The sequence below is a fragment of the Acanthopagrus latus genome, chromosome 2 (genome assembly GCF_904848185.1).
Source record: "Acanthopagrus latus isolate v.2019 chromosome 2, fAcaLat1.1, whole genome shotgun sequence".
In the NCBI taxonomy this organism is placed as follows: Eukaryota; Metazoa; Chordata; class Actinopteri; order Spariformes; family Sparidae; genus Acanthopagrus; species Acanthopagrus latus.
This window is the reverse complement of record NC_051040.1, coordinates 30,262,226-30,284,123: the sequence shown is the minus strand read 5'-3', so window position 1 is coordinate 30,284,123 and position 21,898 is coordinate 30,262,226. Positions and strand designations below refer to the sequence as shown.

The window sequence follows — 21,898 nt, the reverse complement described above, 5'->3', positions numbered from 1 at the left end:
AGACGAACAAAAACAGGTGGGCCATGTTTTATTATGGTAAAAACTGTCTATAATCATCTTTTCTGATTTTCTTGGATCTACAAGTGCAATCATCACACATATACACACATTTACTCAGTAAACATAGTGTCATTAAGTGTTTGCCACAGACGGACATGTATTGATTGGTCTTTTTCACAGTTTACCATTTTTATCTTTTTCTGCAGATGGCTTAAAGCCACAGATCTCTTATTTTAATGCCTTTTGTTCTTTTGGGAATTGAAGAGCATCGTTAACTGTTGTGCCTTCTCTCATCTTTGCATTTTTGGACCGGGGGGAGGTGGGGCATGGTCAACTAGAAGTAGTTGTTGTATTTGATAACTGTTTTCTTGCGAACTGAAATGATTTTTTGGATTCATATTTTTGTTTTATATGTTTTAATTTTATTCTTTCACAATTGTTTGCATGTACTATATGTACATAGTGTATCTTTATGTATTTATATGTGTTTTTGTTACTCTCCCTGCACAAGTTGTGGAAAAAAAGTGGATGTGGACATCAAGTAATGGGGAAGATGCATCACTGATGTGCCTGTATTGTAGCAGACCAAAAGAAGATTTGCTGTTGACCCTGTTGACACAAAAACATTCTTGACCATACTCTTGTTTAACTTTTATTATACGTCTGTATTGTATACATAATGTGTATTGTTTGTAATCTGTCGACTTCTGAAATCTGAATCAGAACTTTGTGTTTCTTAACTAAACAAAATATAAGGCTCATTTAGTTCTGTTTTCACTTTAATAGGACTGATACAAACACAGCTTAAACCGAATGCCACACCCTAATCACTTAAATGTAGTAGTTGTAGTTTTGAAAAAGATGTCATAATTTGTATATAGTTGTATGGTGTTGCCAAGCATGTGATGTTGAATGTTGATGATTTCATTCTGTGTGCAGATATGTTACCACATGGGTAGTGTGGCAGACCCAGACCAGAGGGACATGCAGAGAGACCGATCTGATATTGACATCCTTCAGCGTTTTGTCACACGCTGTATACCTGGCCTGGTCCCTGAACCTGCTGTGGTGGAGAGCTGCTTGTATACGGTCCGTATAAACACTCAGCATCAGTGTTCATAGTGGTCACTGGGCAATATCTGAACATTCAACAACTGGGTCACTGGCAACATGACTGTTGAACACAAAATTCCCTCCTCCATCCATATTGCATTTTGTGCAATATACTGTATATTTTATATAGTATTTATGTCTGCACTTTTTAAATGTATTTTTCATGTGAATACATGCTGTTGTTTTTATCCTGAACTATTCTGAGCCATTGAAACAAAATGTTTTTCCCATTGCACTGTAAAGTGAAATTCAAATGACAATAAAAGAAAGTCTAAATAAATCTAATATATTTAATGAAACTTTATTGATGAGCTAAAGAGGTGGGGGCCACATTTAGTTTTAATCATTTACAGGAGATCAGAAACTTGGTATGCTTCTATATTCTTTAAAAAGGATATATTAACATATCCTATAATTCAGGAACATTTAGGAATTACATTAAAGAGATTCACTCAAATTCTACACTGAAATATTACAAATCAACATAACAGAACTTCTTTGCTTTCTTGTGTGAACTAAGAGCAAAAGTAAACTTTTTTCAACACATTTGCAGTTTAATTTTAAATATGGGTCGTAATAAGATGCTTTCACAATCAAGCTACATGGCTGTTAGGCTGTTACAATTTCAGTGCTAAATTAGTGACATAACTGTTCTGAACACCTTGAGAATCAAAGTAAAAGCAACAGCATGAAACAAAGCATGTTTTTTTGCTCTTGGGTGCAGTGAACCATCAAAAATTTGTTACATTTTTTTATGTCTCCAGAAGGCTTTTTTAATTCAACTTCTTTGCCGCGCTGACACAGGAGTGTCAATCTGTCCTTACATACTACCTGTACGCAGAATGGAAACCTTTGGAAACTCTTGAACAATATTCCAAGCTCAGCAGGAGAAAGCACTTTTTTCTCTTTTTTGCGCCATTACTTTCAAGAGATACACAACATGTGTCAGTGTGTCAGTGTGCTGCCGCTCTGCCCTCCAGCAACACAGTAAGCTGCTCTTACCACAATCACATACCAAAGCTGTTGGAAAACACAATTTCTGTATCCTTGTCCAATGGCCCTGAAAAGCGTGACAGTCATGCTTTCCTCACTCAGGAGGTGTTTTGTTCCATTACCAGTGATTCTTATAAGAGGACAGACAGTTGAATTTTGTCTCTACACTTTAATTTAAAACTTCCCTTTTGTCAGAGGTAATTATGTATTCTATTATAGACTTTCAGCCAGTTAAAACATTTTTTAATGCATTTTCCACAAAGACTTGGGACAAAAAAACAGCTCTAAAGGCCACATGGATGTATGCATAGCATAGAAAAACTGCTGAAAGAAAGGCTGCAGCACACTTAACTAAATACTGACAAGCTGCCCTGTTTCTACAAGTGCACTGGGCCAGCTGATTATAGATCAGATATGGTAGATAGTATGCATTTCAAACCAAAATTCGTAATCATAGTTTTAAACCTAATAGCATGCTGAGAGTCAGTATCTCCTACAGCCTGGAGCCTCTCATTTAAGTTGGACTGCTGGTTCCTCATGCCTTGTTGTTTTGGGGTTTTTTTGCAGATAACACCTGACCGTCATTTTGTGATTGACACACACCCCACCTGCAGCAACATTGTCATTGGAGCAGGATTCTCAGGTAAAACACAATACAACTACATACAAACTGAACCAAATTAGAGAAAACTATGGAGAAAATGTTGTTCCTTTATTATTCAATCAAATAAAATAGATTTGAAAAAGAGTAAGTGGCAATCATATTTATTTTTTTGAGATTGAAACAGAATAGGTTGCAATTGAAAAAAAAAATATGAGAGAACATATTTCTTCAACTTTAATCAAAACTAATGATTATAAGTTTGTAAGAGGGTGTTTGTGGGCTGCCGTGGTCTTCTCCATCCGTCCGTCCCCCGGCTGACAGTACTGTTGTGTAGGATCAGTGACGTTTTGGCACCGCGAGTACCATGCAACATGTCAGGGATAATGCCCGGCGAGGTATCCATAAACAGAAGTTAATGGATGGCGCGGAGGCTTAAGAACCGTCCGACGCGCAGCCTTTAGTCAGCCGTGACTAGCAGACACAACCGTGTTGCTGCTAATCAGTGTGCTTGCAGCAGCAGGGCATTATAATTCATTACTTGTGTTGTTGTTGTTGTGAATGTATGGCAGGCTGTAGCAAACAATGTATAGTGCAATTCATTACTTATGGGAAACGTTTCAAGAGCAACAGGCTTGCCTCCAGGCAGCACAGCACAAGGGAGAAGTGGGTGTAATGCAGAAGAAGTAGCTGGCACTGGAGCCAGGTCAAACCAACCAATAGAAACTCTTCTCTCAGCCACCAGCGTAGGCCCCGCCCATCAAGTGCAGTTGAATTCGCAAGCAAAACTTTAGAACTTGCAAGCAAAGAGGACTGATTTATAAGCAAAATGGTCATATGTTTTTACTTACAAACATTAGTTTTGATTAAAGTTGAAGAAATATGTTGTCTCATATATATATTTTTTTTTCAGTTGCAACCTATTCTGTTTAGATCTCAAAAAAAATTGCCACTTACACTTTTTTGCTCTCAAATCCCTTTTTTGGTTTCAAATCTATTTTATTTGATTGAATAATAAAGGAACAAAATTCTCTCCATAGAAAACCTATGATAAGCCGTCTGTGTGTGTGTGTGTGTGTGTGTGTTTTGCGTGCGTGTGTGCGTGTGTGTGTGTTAAGATCAATTACCCCATTTTGTTTCCCAAATAAATAGAATATAGAGATATTACAAAATTATATTCATCAGCTTTGGAATTAAGGTGTCTTTAGTTCTCTAACCATTAGCAGAAGCTGAAGCCTTCCAGCTCTGAGAATCAATTTGGATCAGTTATATAGAGGCTGCATCAGACATCAACATCAACCAGACAAAGTTTACAGCCATGCTAGAAAGCTTAGTGAGGCTGTGCTGTACTACGCTACTGCACACTACTGCATAGCGGTGCTTTTCATTAATTGACAACATACTCATAATGACAATGCAAATATCCTGGTGCATCAGAGCAAAAGTTTACCATGTTCACATTATAGTTTAAGAAAAAACTGCTGGACGAACCAAACGAAAAACCTGCATTGCCATCAATAGAACAATAACCCCAGTGTGGCTCCAACGCAACCAAGGAAATGTTCATGAAGTAGGGTGACAACAAGTCCCCACACAATTTCACACACTGAACTAATGCACTTCTAATGTTCATGGTTGAGGCAAGACGTCTGATTGAGGGACCATTTGTATCACCTGAGGTCCCACCCACTGTATAAAAACCATCATTAATAAATGGGAAATGTATAGTTCATTAAACCATTAAAGTTCATTAAAGTTTCTAGCTGTTTCACTGTTAACAAAAAATAGAATGCGTTGTCATCCATGTATTAAGCGATGTAGTTCATCTATAAATGTGACTCTGAAAGTCTGCTGTTGTGTCGGTGCCACTGCTGGACTGAGAGCACAAGAGCCTGGATTTTTGTATGTTTATAAAACATTTCATTGTTTTTTTAACAGCAAAATAACTATTAATTACAGTAATGTACCATAACTTTACCATTCAGTGTTCCCATAAATTTGCATAAATTTACCTAAGGGTGTGTGTCATGTGATTTTTTAAAGGATTTTTCACCAACACAGAACTGATGATAATCATAGTCTGGTTCTTATTCTCATTAGTCACTTATTCTCAAATTTGTGTTACATCATGTGATTTTATTGTTCAGTAAAACAAAAATGTACACCCCGTCTAAAATGAAAGTATGGCCTAAAATTTATTTCACTTTATTTCGTATTTGTTTTTTGCGTGATAGAATCATATTATGGCATTACAAAAATAAATGGTATTCTCTATTCAAATAGATGCAGCCACTTTTCACTGTATTGGGAATGTAAAGAAACATACCCTAAGAAAAACAGATGTGTTTATTGGCTTCACATAGGAATAAATATGAGATATGCCCACATGTGTTCTGGAGGTGTAGCCTACTGACAACGTAGGTTAATTAATGAATGTGATGTGATTCATTCTCAGAGTCACATAGGGGCTAGGGTTAGGCCCCTTAGCAGCAGAAAACCCCAAAAATATTTTTGTAAGTCCAATAGTTGCTGTACCACAGAACTTGTCTTCAAGTACATTTACATACATCAGTGAGGATCATGTAGCAACAACAGAGCCAGCTAAATAGCACAAAACACAACATGGAAAAAATGTTTTTTCCTACATTCAACCTTCTACTGTGGTTATTTAATCAGCCCTCAAATGATGCTTGTAGTTCATACAACTTCTTTGTCTGTTCCTTAGGACTAGATACTAGCATTTGAACCACTGTGCTACTATTGATAGAAAATGCTGAAACTGAAAGGTTCCATCTTTGAACTCTTTTACAATCAATCTTTGAGCTTGAGTTTTAAAGGGCATCCTGCTTTTAACACTGCTGGCCCTGTTGAGGCAGCAGCCTAAAAGTACAGTGGTTAAAGTGCACATGTTTTCCAGTTGTTGTAGCGGTGTTCATCAAAAATAAAGTTAATCCACCGGGTCTTCACTTCATTGGATGGTGAAAGTAGATATAGATGTTTGTGGTTTTTGCAGACAACAGTGGAGAAATTGGGGATGCTTTGTTTACTTTCCACATGTTTGTGTTGCCAAAAGTCTGCGCTAAGTGAGGGAAACGGTACTTACTGGATTTAACTTTAGTCCTAGAGTACAGTATGTGTTTAGCCCTCTAGCTGCATGTTATCACAGCCACAGTAAAGCACACTTTTAATATACTAAAACACACATGATGGAAGTGCAATATTGTCAAATCTGTGTTGTAGCAGAAAGTGATGTAATGAAAGTGCCCAATCCATTCAGTAAACTATACTATGACATATACTGTATATGTATTTCAGTCTGGACCAAAAATGTTGGCCCAGGTGCTGTTTAGCTCAGTTGGCAGTGCAGACGTCCCATGTACGGAGGCTCACTGAATATCTCCATGGAGATATTCTTTAAAAAAAAACAAAAAAACAAAAAAAAAACGGTGTCTGTGTTTTGAAGTCAGTGGAGTCAAGTAGAAAAACAAAGACTGAAAAGTAGTGTTTTTGGCACCTTTCACACCAGATGTGTAATGATGAACAGCAACAAAATAAATAATAATAATAATAAAAAAGAATTTAAAAAAGCAGCAGCAGCCAAATGATTCAGCATCACTTGTTCCATCCTCACCCAGGGAGAGCTCAGAGCCAAGCAGCACAGAGGCAAGTGTGTCACAAGCTGTGTGTGTTTGTGTGTCTGTCTGTGTCCCAGACACAAAAAGCTCCAGAGGGTGCATAGGTAGAGTGTGTTCGCTGCAGAGAGAACCTTCTAAATGAAGGCCCCTTTACTTAAAGTCTATTTTAAATAAAGTTTCCCTGTTTTGTTTGTATTTTAATTTATTTATTTTATTTTTTTTAACATTTTATTAGGATGCTGTTTCCTGATTCATTCCCATTTTGATCTGCTGTTGATGCTGTTAGCTTTTAATACAAACCTAATAGTCCTTTCATGTTGCTCCAGGTTATACCGATTGAAATTGAGCTGTCCCAAATTTAAAAACAATTATAGCTGCTGCGCAGCGATGGGTCAGGTCCGGGCTATTTTTGGCAAAATTCTGAGCAACAAACAGGAGAATAGGAAGACAAGACAGTTGACAGCAATGTTCACTTTAGACCACTTGAGGCTTGAACTCACAACTTCTGGAACCAAAGACTGTCATCTATCGTTCTGAGCTAACTGGCAAGTGGCAGTACAGTGGCTTCACAAATTGAGTAAGCCATTCACTGTTGTGTAGGCAGATTTCAAACCACTGCAAAAAAAATCAGTTATCAAGACAAAAATCTGAAAATATACATATTGCAGCATGGAAATGTTGGTAATTTGTTTTTAAAAATGATTAATTTGCTCCATAAGTGAATAACTGATGTTTAGCTATGTCATTATTGCATTGACTCCAATTGTTCACAAAGAAAAATTTAAAATGCTGTGAAAAATTCAGTTTTTGGGGTTCTGTGAGGTTCTGTGCTTTGGGTCTTCTCTAATTAACATGGCAGAGGCAGCCAGAAGGGCGACACGGCTCCACCTCTCTTGTCCTACAGTTACCTTTACTGTCTGTTGGCACTTTTCCATCTCATCATGCAGTCATGTCCTTTGCCTAATTATATCTGTAATTAATATCCTGCACACAGTGCTCTGCTTTCAGAGGAGCTTACTGGGATAAATGGACTAAAAGCTTAAAGGTTGGACACATGAATTCTATACCAGTGAATTCGCAATGAGAGCCTCATGAGGAGTGAAGCTAAATATGAATGTGTGACTCAGCTTTCACACCAAATGCACAAGTGCAACAATGTGCAAATTAAAGTTACTTTGTTCATTATATGTACAGCTCAGTACATAGCTGCTGTATGCACTGCCTTAATTTACTACAAGGATATTTTGCTGTTGGGTTATACTCTAACTCGCTAGTGCATGTGGTGTGAAAGATGGGTCAAGGTGGCACCAGAGTATGAATGTTCTGTATTTTTGAATTTCTAGAAAGGAAAGGGCTCATTCCTGTGGAGCACAGTCATGTTCAGAGAATTTAATGGCAGTCTTTTCCTAGTGGACAGGCCAGGGGATCATCCTCTGTGAATGTCATTGCTATTTACACTTTCAAGATAACCTGCTTTAAAAAGACGTCATTTAATCATGGTTTACTCCCATAAATGGTTTAGTAGAGATGATGTTTCAGCTTTATACACTTTTATATGTTTTGATAGATGATGAACAAACATAAGAACATAATATATGAAATGGCACACCCAGTCTTTTTCACAGGATGACTCACAAGCTTTGATATTATCATACAATTTAAGACAATTCTGTGATTGATAGCTGATTTGGTTGTGTAAGATGTTAACAAGACTAGTTCAGAGCCGTGGTAGCACCTCTGTGAGGCAGAAGTCAGGCAAAGTACTTATGCATGCAAACATGTTCATAATAATTAATCTAACATGGTTAAGTTTACATGTTCACAGTGTTCATTTTGTGTGTGAGCATGTAGACATTGGTTATTAGCACCACACACAAAGTGCAGCTGAGGTTGCTGGATGCCATTAGTTTCTTAAGTATTAGGGCATAAAGCAAAGTACTGGACCAACTGAAAGGTTAACTTGACAGTGATGCTGTTGAATTACCAAAGCTGGTTCAACTGGTCCTGAAGTGAACATGAGTATGTGTGACTGATTTAATCTAATTGTAGTCATGACATTTCACTCTGAACCTAAAAATGTAAATCTCACCGTAGCAATAAATACAAACACAATGGATCATCATAGCTAATGTGAATCAGCATCTGAGGACCATGGATGTCAATATCAAATTTCATGGGGAACCAATATTTCAAATATTTATGCCCCGTGCAGGTCTCGTCCTGTGAGGTCCCTGTTATTTTTTGAATATTGACTTTTTCATTCCAAATGCTCTCATTTTTCACTGCCTGAACATACCCCAAAACTCATCAAACTCTATTGTCTATTGTCTATTGTCGCGTCCTCAATTTCAACCACTAGGTGGCGCTATAATCAAGGCGAGTGTGTTTTGGCTTATAACTCATACATACTTTGTTGCACATTCAAAACCTTTTATCCACACGTTCACTGAATTTGTGCTGAATTTTGTGATATGGGCCACACCCATTTCCACCTGTTTGTTTTTTTCAAATTTGCGAAAGGTCGCAGACCTACTTTTTCAAACTCCTCCCAGGCGATTTCACCGATTTCCATGAAACTTTGCACACCGCATCTGTGGACCCTCCTGACAAAAAGCTGTTAAAAGAATTTTAATATTCGAAACAATACTCAAGTTATTAAATAACAACTTCCTGTACATTTTGCTCAAAGCACAAAGTGTTGCATATCTCCACAATGGTCTGTCCGAATGGCATGAGACCCAGGTGACTACTTCCCCATGAGCCACTGAGGCTCTGTGAAGAAATGATAAACTTACTTTTTCGAACTCCTCCTAGGCCATTTGACCCATTTGCTAAAAACTTTGCAAGTAGCATCTGGGGACAAAACATATCAAAAGGTTTCACCTATGTCACACCTGGTGGCACGGTCCATTTTGATGCTTCACCATAAAACCATCAACTCAGTATAACTTCCACATACAATTTTCCATCTACTCCAAATTGCTCAACTATGTAGAGGGTCTTGCCCTGAATACATCTACGTGACGCACACCAACGGCAGCAAGCCGTGGACTGTGAGGGCCCGTTCATCGCTGCTTGCAGCTTTAATTCTAATATGGATTGTATTTTTTTAGCAAATACCAATAACAAGACAAAGATAGAAACAAGGCTCTCAAGGTCAGTTTAACCAATAATTTTACACTTTTGGATTTTTGATGTCCATAACCTTTGTTTATGCACAACTGATGGCACCCAGGTGCAGCGGTTTGTCATGAACATGACAGCAGTGTGTGTTGTTCTTATCCTCATTCTTTAGTATTTATCGGTGGATCGAAAACTAGCTCTAAAAAGTGCCAAGCACCTCCTCTTTTTCTGGACTGTCAAGTCAATGAAAGCAATATTGCGTCATATTATCCACTTCATTTATCAACTATAACTTCACCAGTATATAGCAGACATTTCTAAATATTTAAATTGGAACCTAACTGATAAATATATCAATATGTTTCTTGAATAATATAATATGATATGATATATGAGTAAATATGTTATATAACCTCAGATGGACAGTGCAAACTAGCTGTGATGTTGTAAGTGGCTGATAAAGTTTTTCAGTCTTAAGTTTGAACTAAATGAACGCCATTTAATAGTCTGGAGCTGGTAATTAAGGTAACTCACATCTTCAATGTGGCATTATACTCAGATCACAATGTCTCCGGTGAACCACTTTAGTGTTTGATTCTTCTCATTATTTAGTCAGTGATAATTATTATCTGTACTGTTCGCTCCTCCCAGCAGCACTATAGAAGCTCAGCACCATAATAGAGAAGTTCACAGGGCTTCTCCCTTCTACAGAAAAAAAAAACATGTGTTGCCCCCCCCCCCCTTCACTACGTGCATTTGTCATCAAAGCCCAACATAAGTGCTTTAAAGCAAGTACTGGGGGGTTGCCATGGCTACAAAGTCACTCTGTGAGCTTGGCCATCTATTGAGGTTTTCCATTCTCCTTCTCTGGCAGGATAAAAATTCATGTGGCCAAACTGTCAGAGCCAACCTTTTATGACTTCAAAGCCAGGCAGAATCCACAGGAGCGCCAAGACCTTTGTCAAGTGGCAATGTGTTACATTCCTCAAGCACTGTTGACATTTACAATTTGCCTCTCAGACCTTAGCAACAAGGATGCTGCACATGAAAATATTTGCTCTCTCATCTCACTCCTGGGCCTGAGCATGTAAAGCCATTACTCAGAGAGAGGACAAACATCCCTTAATTTAGTATTTTGTCCCAGTTCACTACAGTGAATAGATGCTCAGTGACAGGCATCACAGCAGCTTTGCTCTTCTTTTAAGTATTCACTCATGTGGGGCTCAAACCCATAGCCTGACTCAGACAAAGGCCCAGAGATAAGGCTCTTTACAGGCTAAATAAAAGGTACAGGGCATGCATTTGCTCACATTAGGACACTGATTCGTAAGACATGGTTTGATGACCTTCGTACTCTGCTCACTGCCTTCTCTTCCCCAGGTCATGGATTCAAGTTTGGACCAATCATTGGCAAGCTTCTGTGTGAACTCAGCTTGGGAGAAACGCCCTCGTATGACCTCTCACCTTTCAGAATCAGGCGCTTCCTAGAAAATACCAAATCAGCTTTATAGAGCCGGGACTGGATATTCAGAAAATCTGCTAATCATCAAGAAGTTTTCATTAATTGTAACTGTAATATGATTTTGTCATGATAATTTAGCCCCAAGTTGTTACTTAAGTAACAAGGTTAGCTATTAAGCACCACCTCATTCACATTGGCTTGCTGAGAGCAAGAGATGAAGAGATCTAATCCATTTCATGCGTGTGCACTAAATATGAAGTTACAGGACGTGATTAGCTTTGCTTATCTTAGCATATAGACTGGAGGCACAAGAAAACAGTAGCTTGGCTGTGCTCGTAGTCTAAAAAAATGTGCCAACAAGCATTTTTTTTAATTTTACTAATTGACAAATCTCATTTGTTTAGTCCAACAGAAAGGCAAATAAAAAACCGTGAGATACATGATCAAACTATGCCTCGTACAAATGTAGAACACAACACTACATGTCATTCTGTAGTTCTTTCTGTATGATTAGAAAGAAGATACACATGTATAGTAATGACATTTAGAGATACTCGAACTGTTTCTTCAGATGTCATGTATAAAAAGAGGGAGAAAAGTTTTTTCTGTATTGGGTATAGAGGGCATCAGATGAAATCGATTTCCCCTTCACTTGGTGAAAGCTGCTTCTGCTTTCTATATATGCAACTGTGTTTAATAAACTTTTAAGATGTATGCATGGTTACGGCAAAGAAATTATTGCTGTGACAGCAAGGCAACAGGTTAGGAGATATCATTTCATGTGGCAATGTGAACTTGTATTCAAGGTAATTACATTTGAATTCTGATTAAAACCAAAATTGATACAAGGTAGCCACTACAAGTCAATGCCTTAGCTGTGTGTGAGCCTGAATATTGTGATTTCTTAGAATAACCAAGTTTCATGTGTTCATGTACACCTACTGAATCAGGAAAAAGAAGTAACAACCTGTAAAATAAGTCACCTAGTTGTTCCCCAAAGCAACAAGAATAATATGTAATGAACTTGGAATAAACTAATGCTGCCTTGATTTTGACAAAAGGAATTTGCATCAACAACTAGATTCTGACATCATTGTGCAATTGTAAAATCACCCATCTGTGACATAGAACAATTAAAGAGGCTATAATCTTATTTGCTTGTATTATTTCATGCATCAGTAAATCTCTCTCACTCGCTGCCTTCCCAGCGTTCACCATTTTGCCAAATAAGTACATGGTTAAAAAGACATCAGCCATTGAGTCATTTGTCTGCGTGAAGCCAGCTGCGTGCTCAGGCCTCAGAGGTTGCCTTTTGCCTGGATCTTTTTCCCAGTGTACCGGTAAACATTTTAATCACTAATCAGATGGCCTATTACAATGAATGCCAACTAAGGCTATCAGCAGGAATGGGAAAATTATGCAGCGAAGCGGCAGTGATCAGCAAGCCATTTGCTCCCTTGCCTCTAAGTGACTTCAGATGGATAGCAAAGGGCCATTACGCAAATTACAAGAATTAGAAGTACATTAAATATGCACATGCAAATATTAAGCTACCAATAATCATCAAGCAGGGGGGCAACTGAAACACCTCTCTGCAACAATGTCAAGCTTGTAAAAAGCCAACAGCAATGAAAAAAAAAAAAATCAGCTGCACATGAACAGTATTTGGGGGACTGGAGCACAGTCTAGGCAGTCTATCTCGACCGGCTGGATTTACAGAGAGACAGGGAACGTGGCAACAACAATGGAACTATAGGTCCATTTAACACATTGAATGTAATCAGTGTTCTAGAAAACGCATTTCAGGTTTGCACTTTCTCAGTAATGATATGCTGTGTGCAATTCGTCACAATTATTTATTTAATTAGCTTACCTCGTGGTCTTTATTGTTTCCATGCAGAATATGAACAGGCTTCCAGTCAGGCTGTCTTGTTAGGGCTATTATCAAAATTGTTAGACTGGTGGAGTTAACATATCATCATACTTGAAAAGAAAATTATGTGGACAGGGTTAGGGTTAGGGTTAAATGTTTTGTAATTTTACACAGGGTTAGGGTTATGCCTATTTATTGTTGTGATTAAGACAATATAATACAGTGACTTTCAATCATAATATGGTCATTTTACGCCACTTAAAAGATAGTTCAAGATTCCCTGTCCTGCAATGGCAATAGCCTGTCAACATCTTTGCTGTCTTGCCTTTTTCACCACAGTGTCCATGTACAGTCCATGATAAATCCTCGGAAATGTGTACTCTGAGGTATTTAAAACTGCTCACTCTCTCCAGTGGTGTCCCGTCTATCAAGAGAGGGGTGCGGGTCCTGCAACGTTGTGGGCAGAAATCCACCACCATCTCCTTGGTCTTCTCTCCATTTAGAGGTAGGCACCACGTTGTCAGGTCTGACACCTCCTGTAGGTAGGCCCGTTCGTCGTTGTTAGTGATCAGGCCCACCACAACTTCACTATGGTGTTGGAGTTGTACCTGGTGGCACAGTCGTGGGTGTACAGGGAGTACAGCACAGGACTCAGCACACAGCCCTGGGAGACACCAGTGTTGAGGATGAATGTGTGTGATGTGTGGCCTGGCAGTCAGGAAGTCCAGGATCCAGGCACACATTGATGGATTCAGGCCCAGGTCATGCAGCTTAGTAGCCAGCCTGCTGGGGACTACAGAGAAGGAACAGCCACTCTTCACCAACGCCAACCAACTCTCTGCCCTCTCCAGCCAGGCTCAGCCTCTCCCCCTCTTCACCCCTCCTGGATTTCACAGATGAGATGAAAAAGCTTGTCAATGTTGGACTCAGACTCACACCCCGTCCAAATCTGCCACACTTGAAACCACCATCAACAAAATGTCATCGTGCCCCTCCACCCCCTCTGAATGATCCTCAGTCTCTACAGTCTGAAAACAGCGAAGCACATCCTGTCCATGTAGACAGTAAAATTAACACTTACTGATATGTGCCGGGTCCAGGCTACGAAGTTGATATCACTACTGTTTTCCCCCTAGAAAAGCCAGGGCCCCTTGTTCAGGCAGCCTCCTCAATTCCTGTGCTTACAGGTAATAGAAAAATTGTGAATTTGTTGAGAAACACGAAGTGCCAGACTGAATGTGCCAGTCCATTCAATTTAGCTCCCATTCCTCGTCAGCCACTAACTGTTGCAAAAAATTGCACAGTTGGTTTTGATACTGTAACTGTAGCTGTATTAAACATCAGGTCTCTGGCAGGAAAATCTTTCTTTAATACATGTTTTTATCATCAAACACAATCTTACTTTTATGTATTTAAATGAAACTTGGTTAGACCAGGATAACAGTGCAGCTGTTCACATTGAATCAAGTCCTCCAAATTTCTCTTTCATAAGTGAAACGAGAATGCATAAAAAAGGAGGAGGTGTTGGTATTCTGTTTAATGAGTTACTCAAATGCAAGCAGATGTTTTATGGAAGTTTTACTTGAAAAAATAATGCTTGTGCCTGGTTTGCTACAGTCGACAGGCTGACAAACCCTCCTGTGCCAGTAGCCTCTGAACATCTGTTTATCAGGGCCTGTGATGAATTTGCTTCATTTTTCACTGCCAAAATTCAGAACATTAGACAAGCGGTCAGTGCCACTCAACCAGGTACAGGAGGTGTGTTGTTCACCTAAACCCAACTCTAATACCATGACACAATTTAATCCAATCAGTGTCAAAAGCCTGAAAGACATTATACAGCATTTGAAATCTTCCTCCTGCTGCCTTGATATTTTACCAGCAGGGTTCTTTAAAAAAGTGTCAGACTGCATGATTCCAGATCTGCTACAGATTGTCAACATGACTCTTCTCTCAGGTGTCTTACCCCAAGCCATGAAGACTGCAGTCATTAAACCACTCCTGAAGAAGAGAAATACAGACACATCAGTAATGAATAACTATAGGCCCATTTCAAATCTCCTAATTTTAAGTAAAATAATTGAAAAAGCTGTTTCTCAACAGCTGAACAATTACTTAATAATAAATGGCTGTTTTGATGTTTTCCAATCAGGATTTCGACCACATCACAGCACTGAGACGGCTCTTGTTAAGGTCCTCAACGGCATTCATTCAAACACAGACAGCGGGAAAATTTCAGTCTTAGTATTACTGGATCTCAGTGCTGCGTTTGACACAGTCGACCATAATATACTACTGGACCGACTGGAAAACTGGGTTGGACTCTCTGGTTCAACACTAAAATGGTTTAAATCTTATCTAAATGAGAGAGATTATTTTGTGTCTATGGATGATTACACATCTGAACGGATGAAAATAACAAGCGGAGTACCCCAGGGCTCCATTCTGGGGCCTCTACTATTCAACATTTACATGCTTCCTCTAGCTCAGATAATGGAAAACAATGAAATTTGCTACTATCGTTATGCAGATGACACACAAATTTATATAACCATAACACCAGGGGACTATAATCCCATACAAATGCTGAGTAGATGCATTGAACAAATCAATGATTGGATGTGTCAGAGTTTTCTTCAGTTAAACAAAGACAAGACTGAAATATATATATTTTTTTTGGATCCAAGGAAGAATGACTTAAAGTCTCTGCTCAGCTTCAGTCTGTAACATTGAAAACTACAGACCAAGCCAGAAACCTCAGTGTAATTATGGACTCAGACCTGAATTTCAGCAGCCACACTAAGATAATTACAAAGTAAGCCTACTATCTCCTTAAGAATATATCCAGGATAAGAGGACTTGTGTCTCTTCAGCAGACTCGACTACTGTAATGGTTTCTTTACAGGACTCCCTAAAAACTCCATCAGACAGTTGCAGCTGATTCAGAACGCTGCTGCTCCAGTCCTAACAAGAACCAAGAAAGTAGATCACATCACTCCAGTTCTTAGATCTTTACACTGGCTTCCTGTCTATCAAAGATTTCAAAATCCTGTTGTTGGTTTATAAAGCATTGAATGGTTTCGGGCCAAAATACATTTCTGATCTGCTGCCGTGCTATGATCCATCCAGACCTCTGAGATCGTCAGGTACCGGTCTGCTTTCAGTCCCCAGAGTCAGAACTAAACATGGAGCAGCAGCATTCAGTTACTATGGGCCTCAAATTTGGAACAAACTCCCTGAAAATTTTAGGTCTGCTCCAACACTCACCTCTTTTAAATCTAGACTTAAAACATTTCTTTTTGCCACTGCTTTTAACTGAAGCAATTCAAGTCATTGAACTGCATTATGACTCTGACTCTACAGTCTAGTTTCTTTTAAATTTTTAATGTCCTTGAAATGAAATTTATGTCTTTTAATAAAATTTGTGTGCACCTGTAAAGCGCTTTGAGTTGCCTTGTGCCTGAATTGTGCTATACATGTAAACTTGCCTTTCCTTACAGTGTTGAAAACTGAACTGTTTTGTGGCACAACTTGCCCCCAGTGCAGGGTAAGTTATGCCATTAGAGGGAATACATTGGGGTAAATTGTGCAATTGATAACTGAAGTAAAACAGATCATTTTAGTCTCACAAATGATAAGAGCAAGACAAATTCAATACAAAATTATTTATTTAACATTTATTTTTAAGTTTTAACAACATCAAAGGCCACTTTTCTATAACAAGGCCTACACCGTCACATGAACACCTAACTGACTCTTATTCTTCACAGATCCAGCCTACCCTAACCCTAACCCGAACTCAAAAGCCAGTTCACGTCATTTCATGACACCTATGCCGTGAAACATTGCTGCTATGGTCAGCTAGATCTTTCTCCATGTTCTCACTGAAGACTTGTTTGGCAACTGCTGTTCTTCCATTGCCTGGCTTTGTTACTTCTACATGTTTTTTTCTTTTCCATATATCTTTTTATGGCCATCCTGCAGATCTTCATCTCCTTTCAAACCTGATGTATGGTCTTCCCCTGTAAATGCTGTAAGCGCTGCCCTGTTGCAGGCAGTGACCTCAGGCCTCAAAGCTGGGCTGTTTTCCCATGGTTTTTTTTCTCGCTCTTATTGTGAAAGAACCCCTTTCGAGCGGCTTTCCCTCCAAAGCAGATGACAGTTCAGAGGGGCAGTCAGCCGTTTGCTTGACATAAGGTCAGAGCCAATGACTGTGAGTCAGCCAAAAACCAAGATGGACTGTCAGCCAAGGAGCCCGCGGGGAAAAAATGAAAGAGCTGCCACATTTGGAAGGGTAATGAGCTTGGTTGTGAGGCAGCCAGGAGAAAACATTGAAAGCCTTGCATGTTTTTACAGCATTTCCTTGTCACTGACTCTCTTTGGGGAAAAGGTATCCTTTCCTTCACACCATCATCTCAGTCTCTGTGCTCACCTCTCCCGTCTTGCCAGCAGAGATGTGCGATAGTGACTGAGAGGCCAATTTCCATCATCCGGCTCATGAATACCAAATGGCCTCAAGTAGTTTTGATTAAGAAGGTACAAAGGTTGCAGACAGTAATCTGCATTCTTTCACCATGAAGAGAGGGATTTCTAGGAAAACAGGCAAGAGGAGGAGGAAAAATAAGACCTATTAGAACAATTTGTTTCATTTTAAACGACAGAGCACGGCTGTTGCTGTTAAAGGCAGTCAAGTTTTCTCATTTTATTCCAGACAGAAGTGAAATATAAGGTATTAATACCAGAGAGAATTGACTGAAATCGCCATTTTTCCCGTGCTGAAAGTGCTGAGGCAGCACAGAAACTTTCTGATATTCTAGGCCTCTGAGCTGCCATATGAGAGGCGAAGCTGAGCAGCTGCCTGCCCGCTGTCTGGGGATGTTCCCCTATAGTATAGCCACAGTGAGGGAAAATTCACTCTCACTTACCAGCTCCACAGATGATCTGACCTCACCTCAGGTTGCTCCCTGCTGACTTTTGCTTGTCAGTGGGACTACACTGTAGGCAGGGAGCTGCTGATGAAGAGCAAAATGCATTCGACCCATGAAGAGCAAACTGCATGAGACCTGCCCTCCAAACTCTACACATGATTCCATATATGAAATGTTAGAGGACAATTCCAAGTGTCTAGAAGTACAAAGGAAGAAGTTTGATATGGATTTGAATTCATTAACCTGTTGCCAGTGCATGATTGCTTATGAATTTTGTGCATTTATTCTTATCACCTATCTACTGAAGTTACTGTGTAAAAGGCCACGTCCTGCTGCAGCTACTGCTACTGCTACTTACGAGATGGTAAAACGTGATGTGAGGTCAATATGATGACAAAAATAAATACATTTGTGATAAACAGTGCAGACCATGTTTGAAGCAAGCTGAAGTTAATGTGCTGCCTAAAAGCTGCAGGGTATCTGCTGAATACCTGAAAAAGAGTATACAGCAAATGTCAGACTGTAGTAAATAAAGAACTTCGGTGTCTGAAATTTCTGTGCCATTAAAACTGAAACTGTTTTGTTGTTGTTGTTGTTGTTGTTGTTGTTGTTGTTGTTTTTCTTAGGCACAAAAGAAACAAAGAACAGTTCTGTATCTTTATATCCACATCTTATCACTAAGGACCTGGTGCTCAGTATTGTCTTTTGCTCGGCTGCAGCACTTCTTCCCTGATCTCACTGGTTTTATTGGATCTGCGGCTCAGTTCAGGAGACAGGACGCGTTCAATAAACTGGAGGTGTTCAGGCTAAAAAACTGGTGACCAAAGCCAGAGCTGTCTGCAGTGGTGATGGTGTGAATGGTGTTTCTGATGAAGATGAGGAGGAGGAGGAGGAGTATTATGAGGATTTTTAAATACATCCACCTTTTAGTTGTTGTCTGTCTCTCTGTTAGAGCCGCAGAGTCTAATAAAACCATGGCAGATATTAATATTGGGTCCATTGGTGGTGTGGTGTTTGTCCAGGAGACCCACAGCGACTCTGCCAGTGAGGGGGACTGGAAGAGGGCGTGGCCAGGGGAGGTCCTCCTCAGCCACAAGCGGTGCAACAATGCCGGGGTGGGGATCGTCTTCTCCAGAGCTTTTCCTCCTCGCTCTGTGGACATGCTGGACATCACATCCGGACATATTTTAAGGGTGAACGCTCTCTATGAAAGTGTAGAAGTTGTTTTTTTGTTTTTGTTTTTTTATCTGTGTTTATGCCCCAGTTTTAAGTACTGCGAGGATGAACTTTTTAAATCTATGTTGCACACGACTGTGCTGGTGATTATTTACTCTTGGGTGGTGAGTTTAACTGCACTGAGGATTTTAAACTAGACAGGAATCATCTGGAGCCTCCTCCTGCTTCCTCTGCCCGGCTCAGACGTCTCATGGAGACTCATGAACTGAAGGATGTGTGGAGAGGTTTTAACAGTAGAACCAAACAGTTCACCTGGACTCACTGTAGAGACAACTCTCTCTCTCTGGCCAGGCTGGACCGCTTTTACTGTTTTAAACACCATTTTAGTATTTTTAAAAGCTGTCACATCACCCCAGTTGGTGTGTCGGATCATTTTCTGGTTCAGTGTTGTTTTTACGTTCGGAATGTGAAGGCCTCCAGTGCTTATTGGCATTTTGACACAGCTCTTTTATCAGATCGTTCCTTTAGAAAAGCTTTTAGTTTTTTATGGATTTTACACGGAGAAAAGAAAACCTCCTTCTCCTCAGTGCAGCAGTGGTGAATATTGGGAAAACCCTGGTTCAGCAATTTTGTAAACAGTATACTCGCAATGTCACCAAGGACATTACCAGATCCCTTCAGGACCTGGAGACTGAGGTACAGATGTTACGGGGCTGTACAGGAGATCAGGGGAATGTCGACGTAAAGTAAAGTAAAGTAAAAAGGCTGCTTTAGCCTTCCCATTGGATTTTAAGACTGTGAGGTTTCACACCCTGGATTTTATCGTGGCCTCTTCACTGTGTGGAGGCTGCTGCTGAAACAGAGGGGTCACTCTGTTCTGGCTGCCGCAGGAGCCGTTGGTCCACGGAGGACGCCTGAGTGCCCCCTGCTGGGCGGGAGCAGCAGTCACAGAGGCTTTCAACAGAGCAGGGATTTTAACTCTTCGAGATATGATCGCCTTCACTGGACCTGACCTACAGAACGCAGCGGGCCTGGCGGCTGGCCTGGGGAAAGGTCAGAGAGGATGGTGGGCAGGCTGCTGGACCACTGGAGGAGCTGTCTGACGGGACATGAGCACCTCCTGCTGACGGACTACGGTGGTGGCGTGGCCGTCCCCCACCCTGACGACCTTTTCCCCACCCTCAGTGGCCGTCCTTGTTGGACAGACGGTCGGAGCTCAGGCGGGCGGTGTGAGGTGAATCTGCAGGAGGCCAAAGCTCTGTACGTTCTAATGGTGGAGTGTCTGAACAAACAGAGGATACAGCATCAGGCCGACTCTCCCTGGAGAGCTCACCTGGCCGCAGGAGAAGAAGTCCGGCTGCAGTGGAGCCTGTACAAACCTCCGCTAACAAAGAGGGTGGCTGACCTGCAGTGGAGGCTGATCCACAGGATTTTAGCAGAAAATGCCTTCATCTCCATCCTGAACCCTGCTGTCTCGGACAAATGTCCCTTCTGTGTAGCCGTAGAGACAGTGTTCCACTGTTTCGCTGAGTGTCCTCGTCTAGACCCTCTCTTCTGTCTGCTGGGCAGATTGTTCAGGACAGGTCTTCTCTCTGCAAACATTCATCATGGGCTTCAAATACAAAGTGGCTGCTAAACACAAGTGTCAGCTGCTGAACTTTATTCTGGGACAATCAAACATCTAAGTAAGTACCATAAGTACCATAAGGAGATGCAGGACTTGGATCTGTTCAGGTTGATATGGACTCATGGACTTATTCTGTGTGGTGTTCATGAACATCAGCTTGCATTTTCAGATCAGTTGATCTGATCTGTCTTGTTATTATTATTTATTAAGTTTTTAAAAAAAAAATATTTTTCTGGCCTTTTCTGACAGGACAGCTGAAGAGGGTGACAGGAAACAGGATAAGAGAGGGGGAGTGACACGCAGCAGAGGGACCCGGGTTCGACTCCCGGCCCGGGTCCCTCTGCTGCGTGCCACTGCAGAGCCTCGGCACTACCAACCAAGCTAAGCGGCGCCCCGTTATTTATTAAGTCTATTTAAAAATTACAAATCTCTCTCTCTCTCTCTCTCTCTCTCTCTCTCTCTCTGGCACACAGCAGATGATGTGCTGTGAATGCAGTTCTTGGATGTTGAGGATTCAGAGTTGACACAACATGGCTTTCAACTGTTCAACTCAGACACTCTGTCTATAGGATTTTAGAGATTATGTAATCTACCATGTTTATGTTTTCTTGATTGGGACAATATTGAATGACTTTATCATCTCACAAACAGTGGGTAACAGTAGGTAAATTCAGTCCACCACATCATGTTGTCCGCCAAGTGGCCATAAAGACAATCCTCTCTGTCCTTAACAATATTGTAGTTGGGTGTAGATATTGTAGATAGAAAGGGAGAACTTGAAAAATGCTGGTATTGGATAGAATACAGAAACAAAAATGTCATTGAAAAAATGTGGGATTTCGCAGAATTGTGACTTTCTTGTCTGGTGACAGGTTTTGTGTTGAAGCTTTGTTGAGATTTGAAATGTCCGACTTTGGTCTCACAGACTCTTAGACACAAAATAAAGGGTCGAACGCAACACATACCGTAGACCAGACTGGACAAGGATGTCAATTTTTTTGGTACAAAGCACAGTTTCCTCTCCTCCAGCTGTGACACAAAAAGGGTTACCGAAATACCAAAAAGACTAAGGGCCCTATTTCACTAATCTATGGTGCATGGTCTAAAGGCACAGGTGTACTGAGGGTGTGGATAATCTGGGCGATAAGTAAGGCGCAGTGGGGAAATGGGTTGCATTTAGACTGTTAGTCATAGGTGTGTTTTGGGCATAACTTAAAATTAAAGAGGCTCACATTCACTTTAAGAGCCAGATGCCGCAGTATGTGGTGCACTACTAGTAAACAGCGGCACCTGTCTTCTCTGAGAGACAAATATGTAGTCCACCCATACTCCACCCTCTGCCCCCACCATTTCACAATCATCTGGTC

The 21,898-nt window shown here is 40.5% G+C and overlaps 1 protein-coding gene across 2 annotated transcripts in view; it reads left to right on the top strand.

Annotated features, from left to right (window-relative positions):
* pipox (pipecolic acid oxidase) overlaps positions 1 to 12,080 on the top strand; it is a 39,226-nt gene extending 27,146 nt beyond the window's left edge. For both annotated transcript variants that reach the window (XM_037077288.1, XM_037077280.1), the window contains exons 6-8: positions 940 to 1,089; positions 2,674 to 2,749; positions 10,846 to 12,080. In XM_037077288.1, coding sequence (XP_036933183.1) covers positions 940 to 1,089; positions 2,674 to 2,749; positions 10,846 to 10,976 — 357 coding nt within the window. In that variant the 3' untranslated portion in view covers positions 10,977 to 12,080. The remainder of the gene's footprint in view (positions 1 to 939; positions 1,090 to 2,673; positions 2,750 to 10,845) is intronic.
* The last annotated feature ends 9,818 nt before the right edge of the window (positions 12,081 to 21,898 follow it).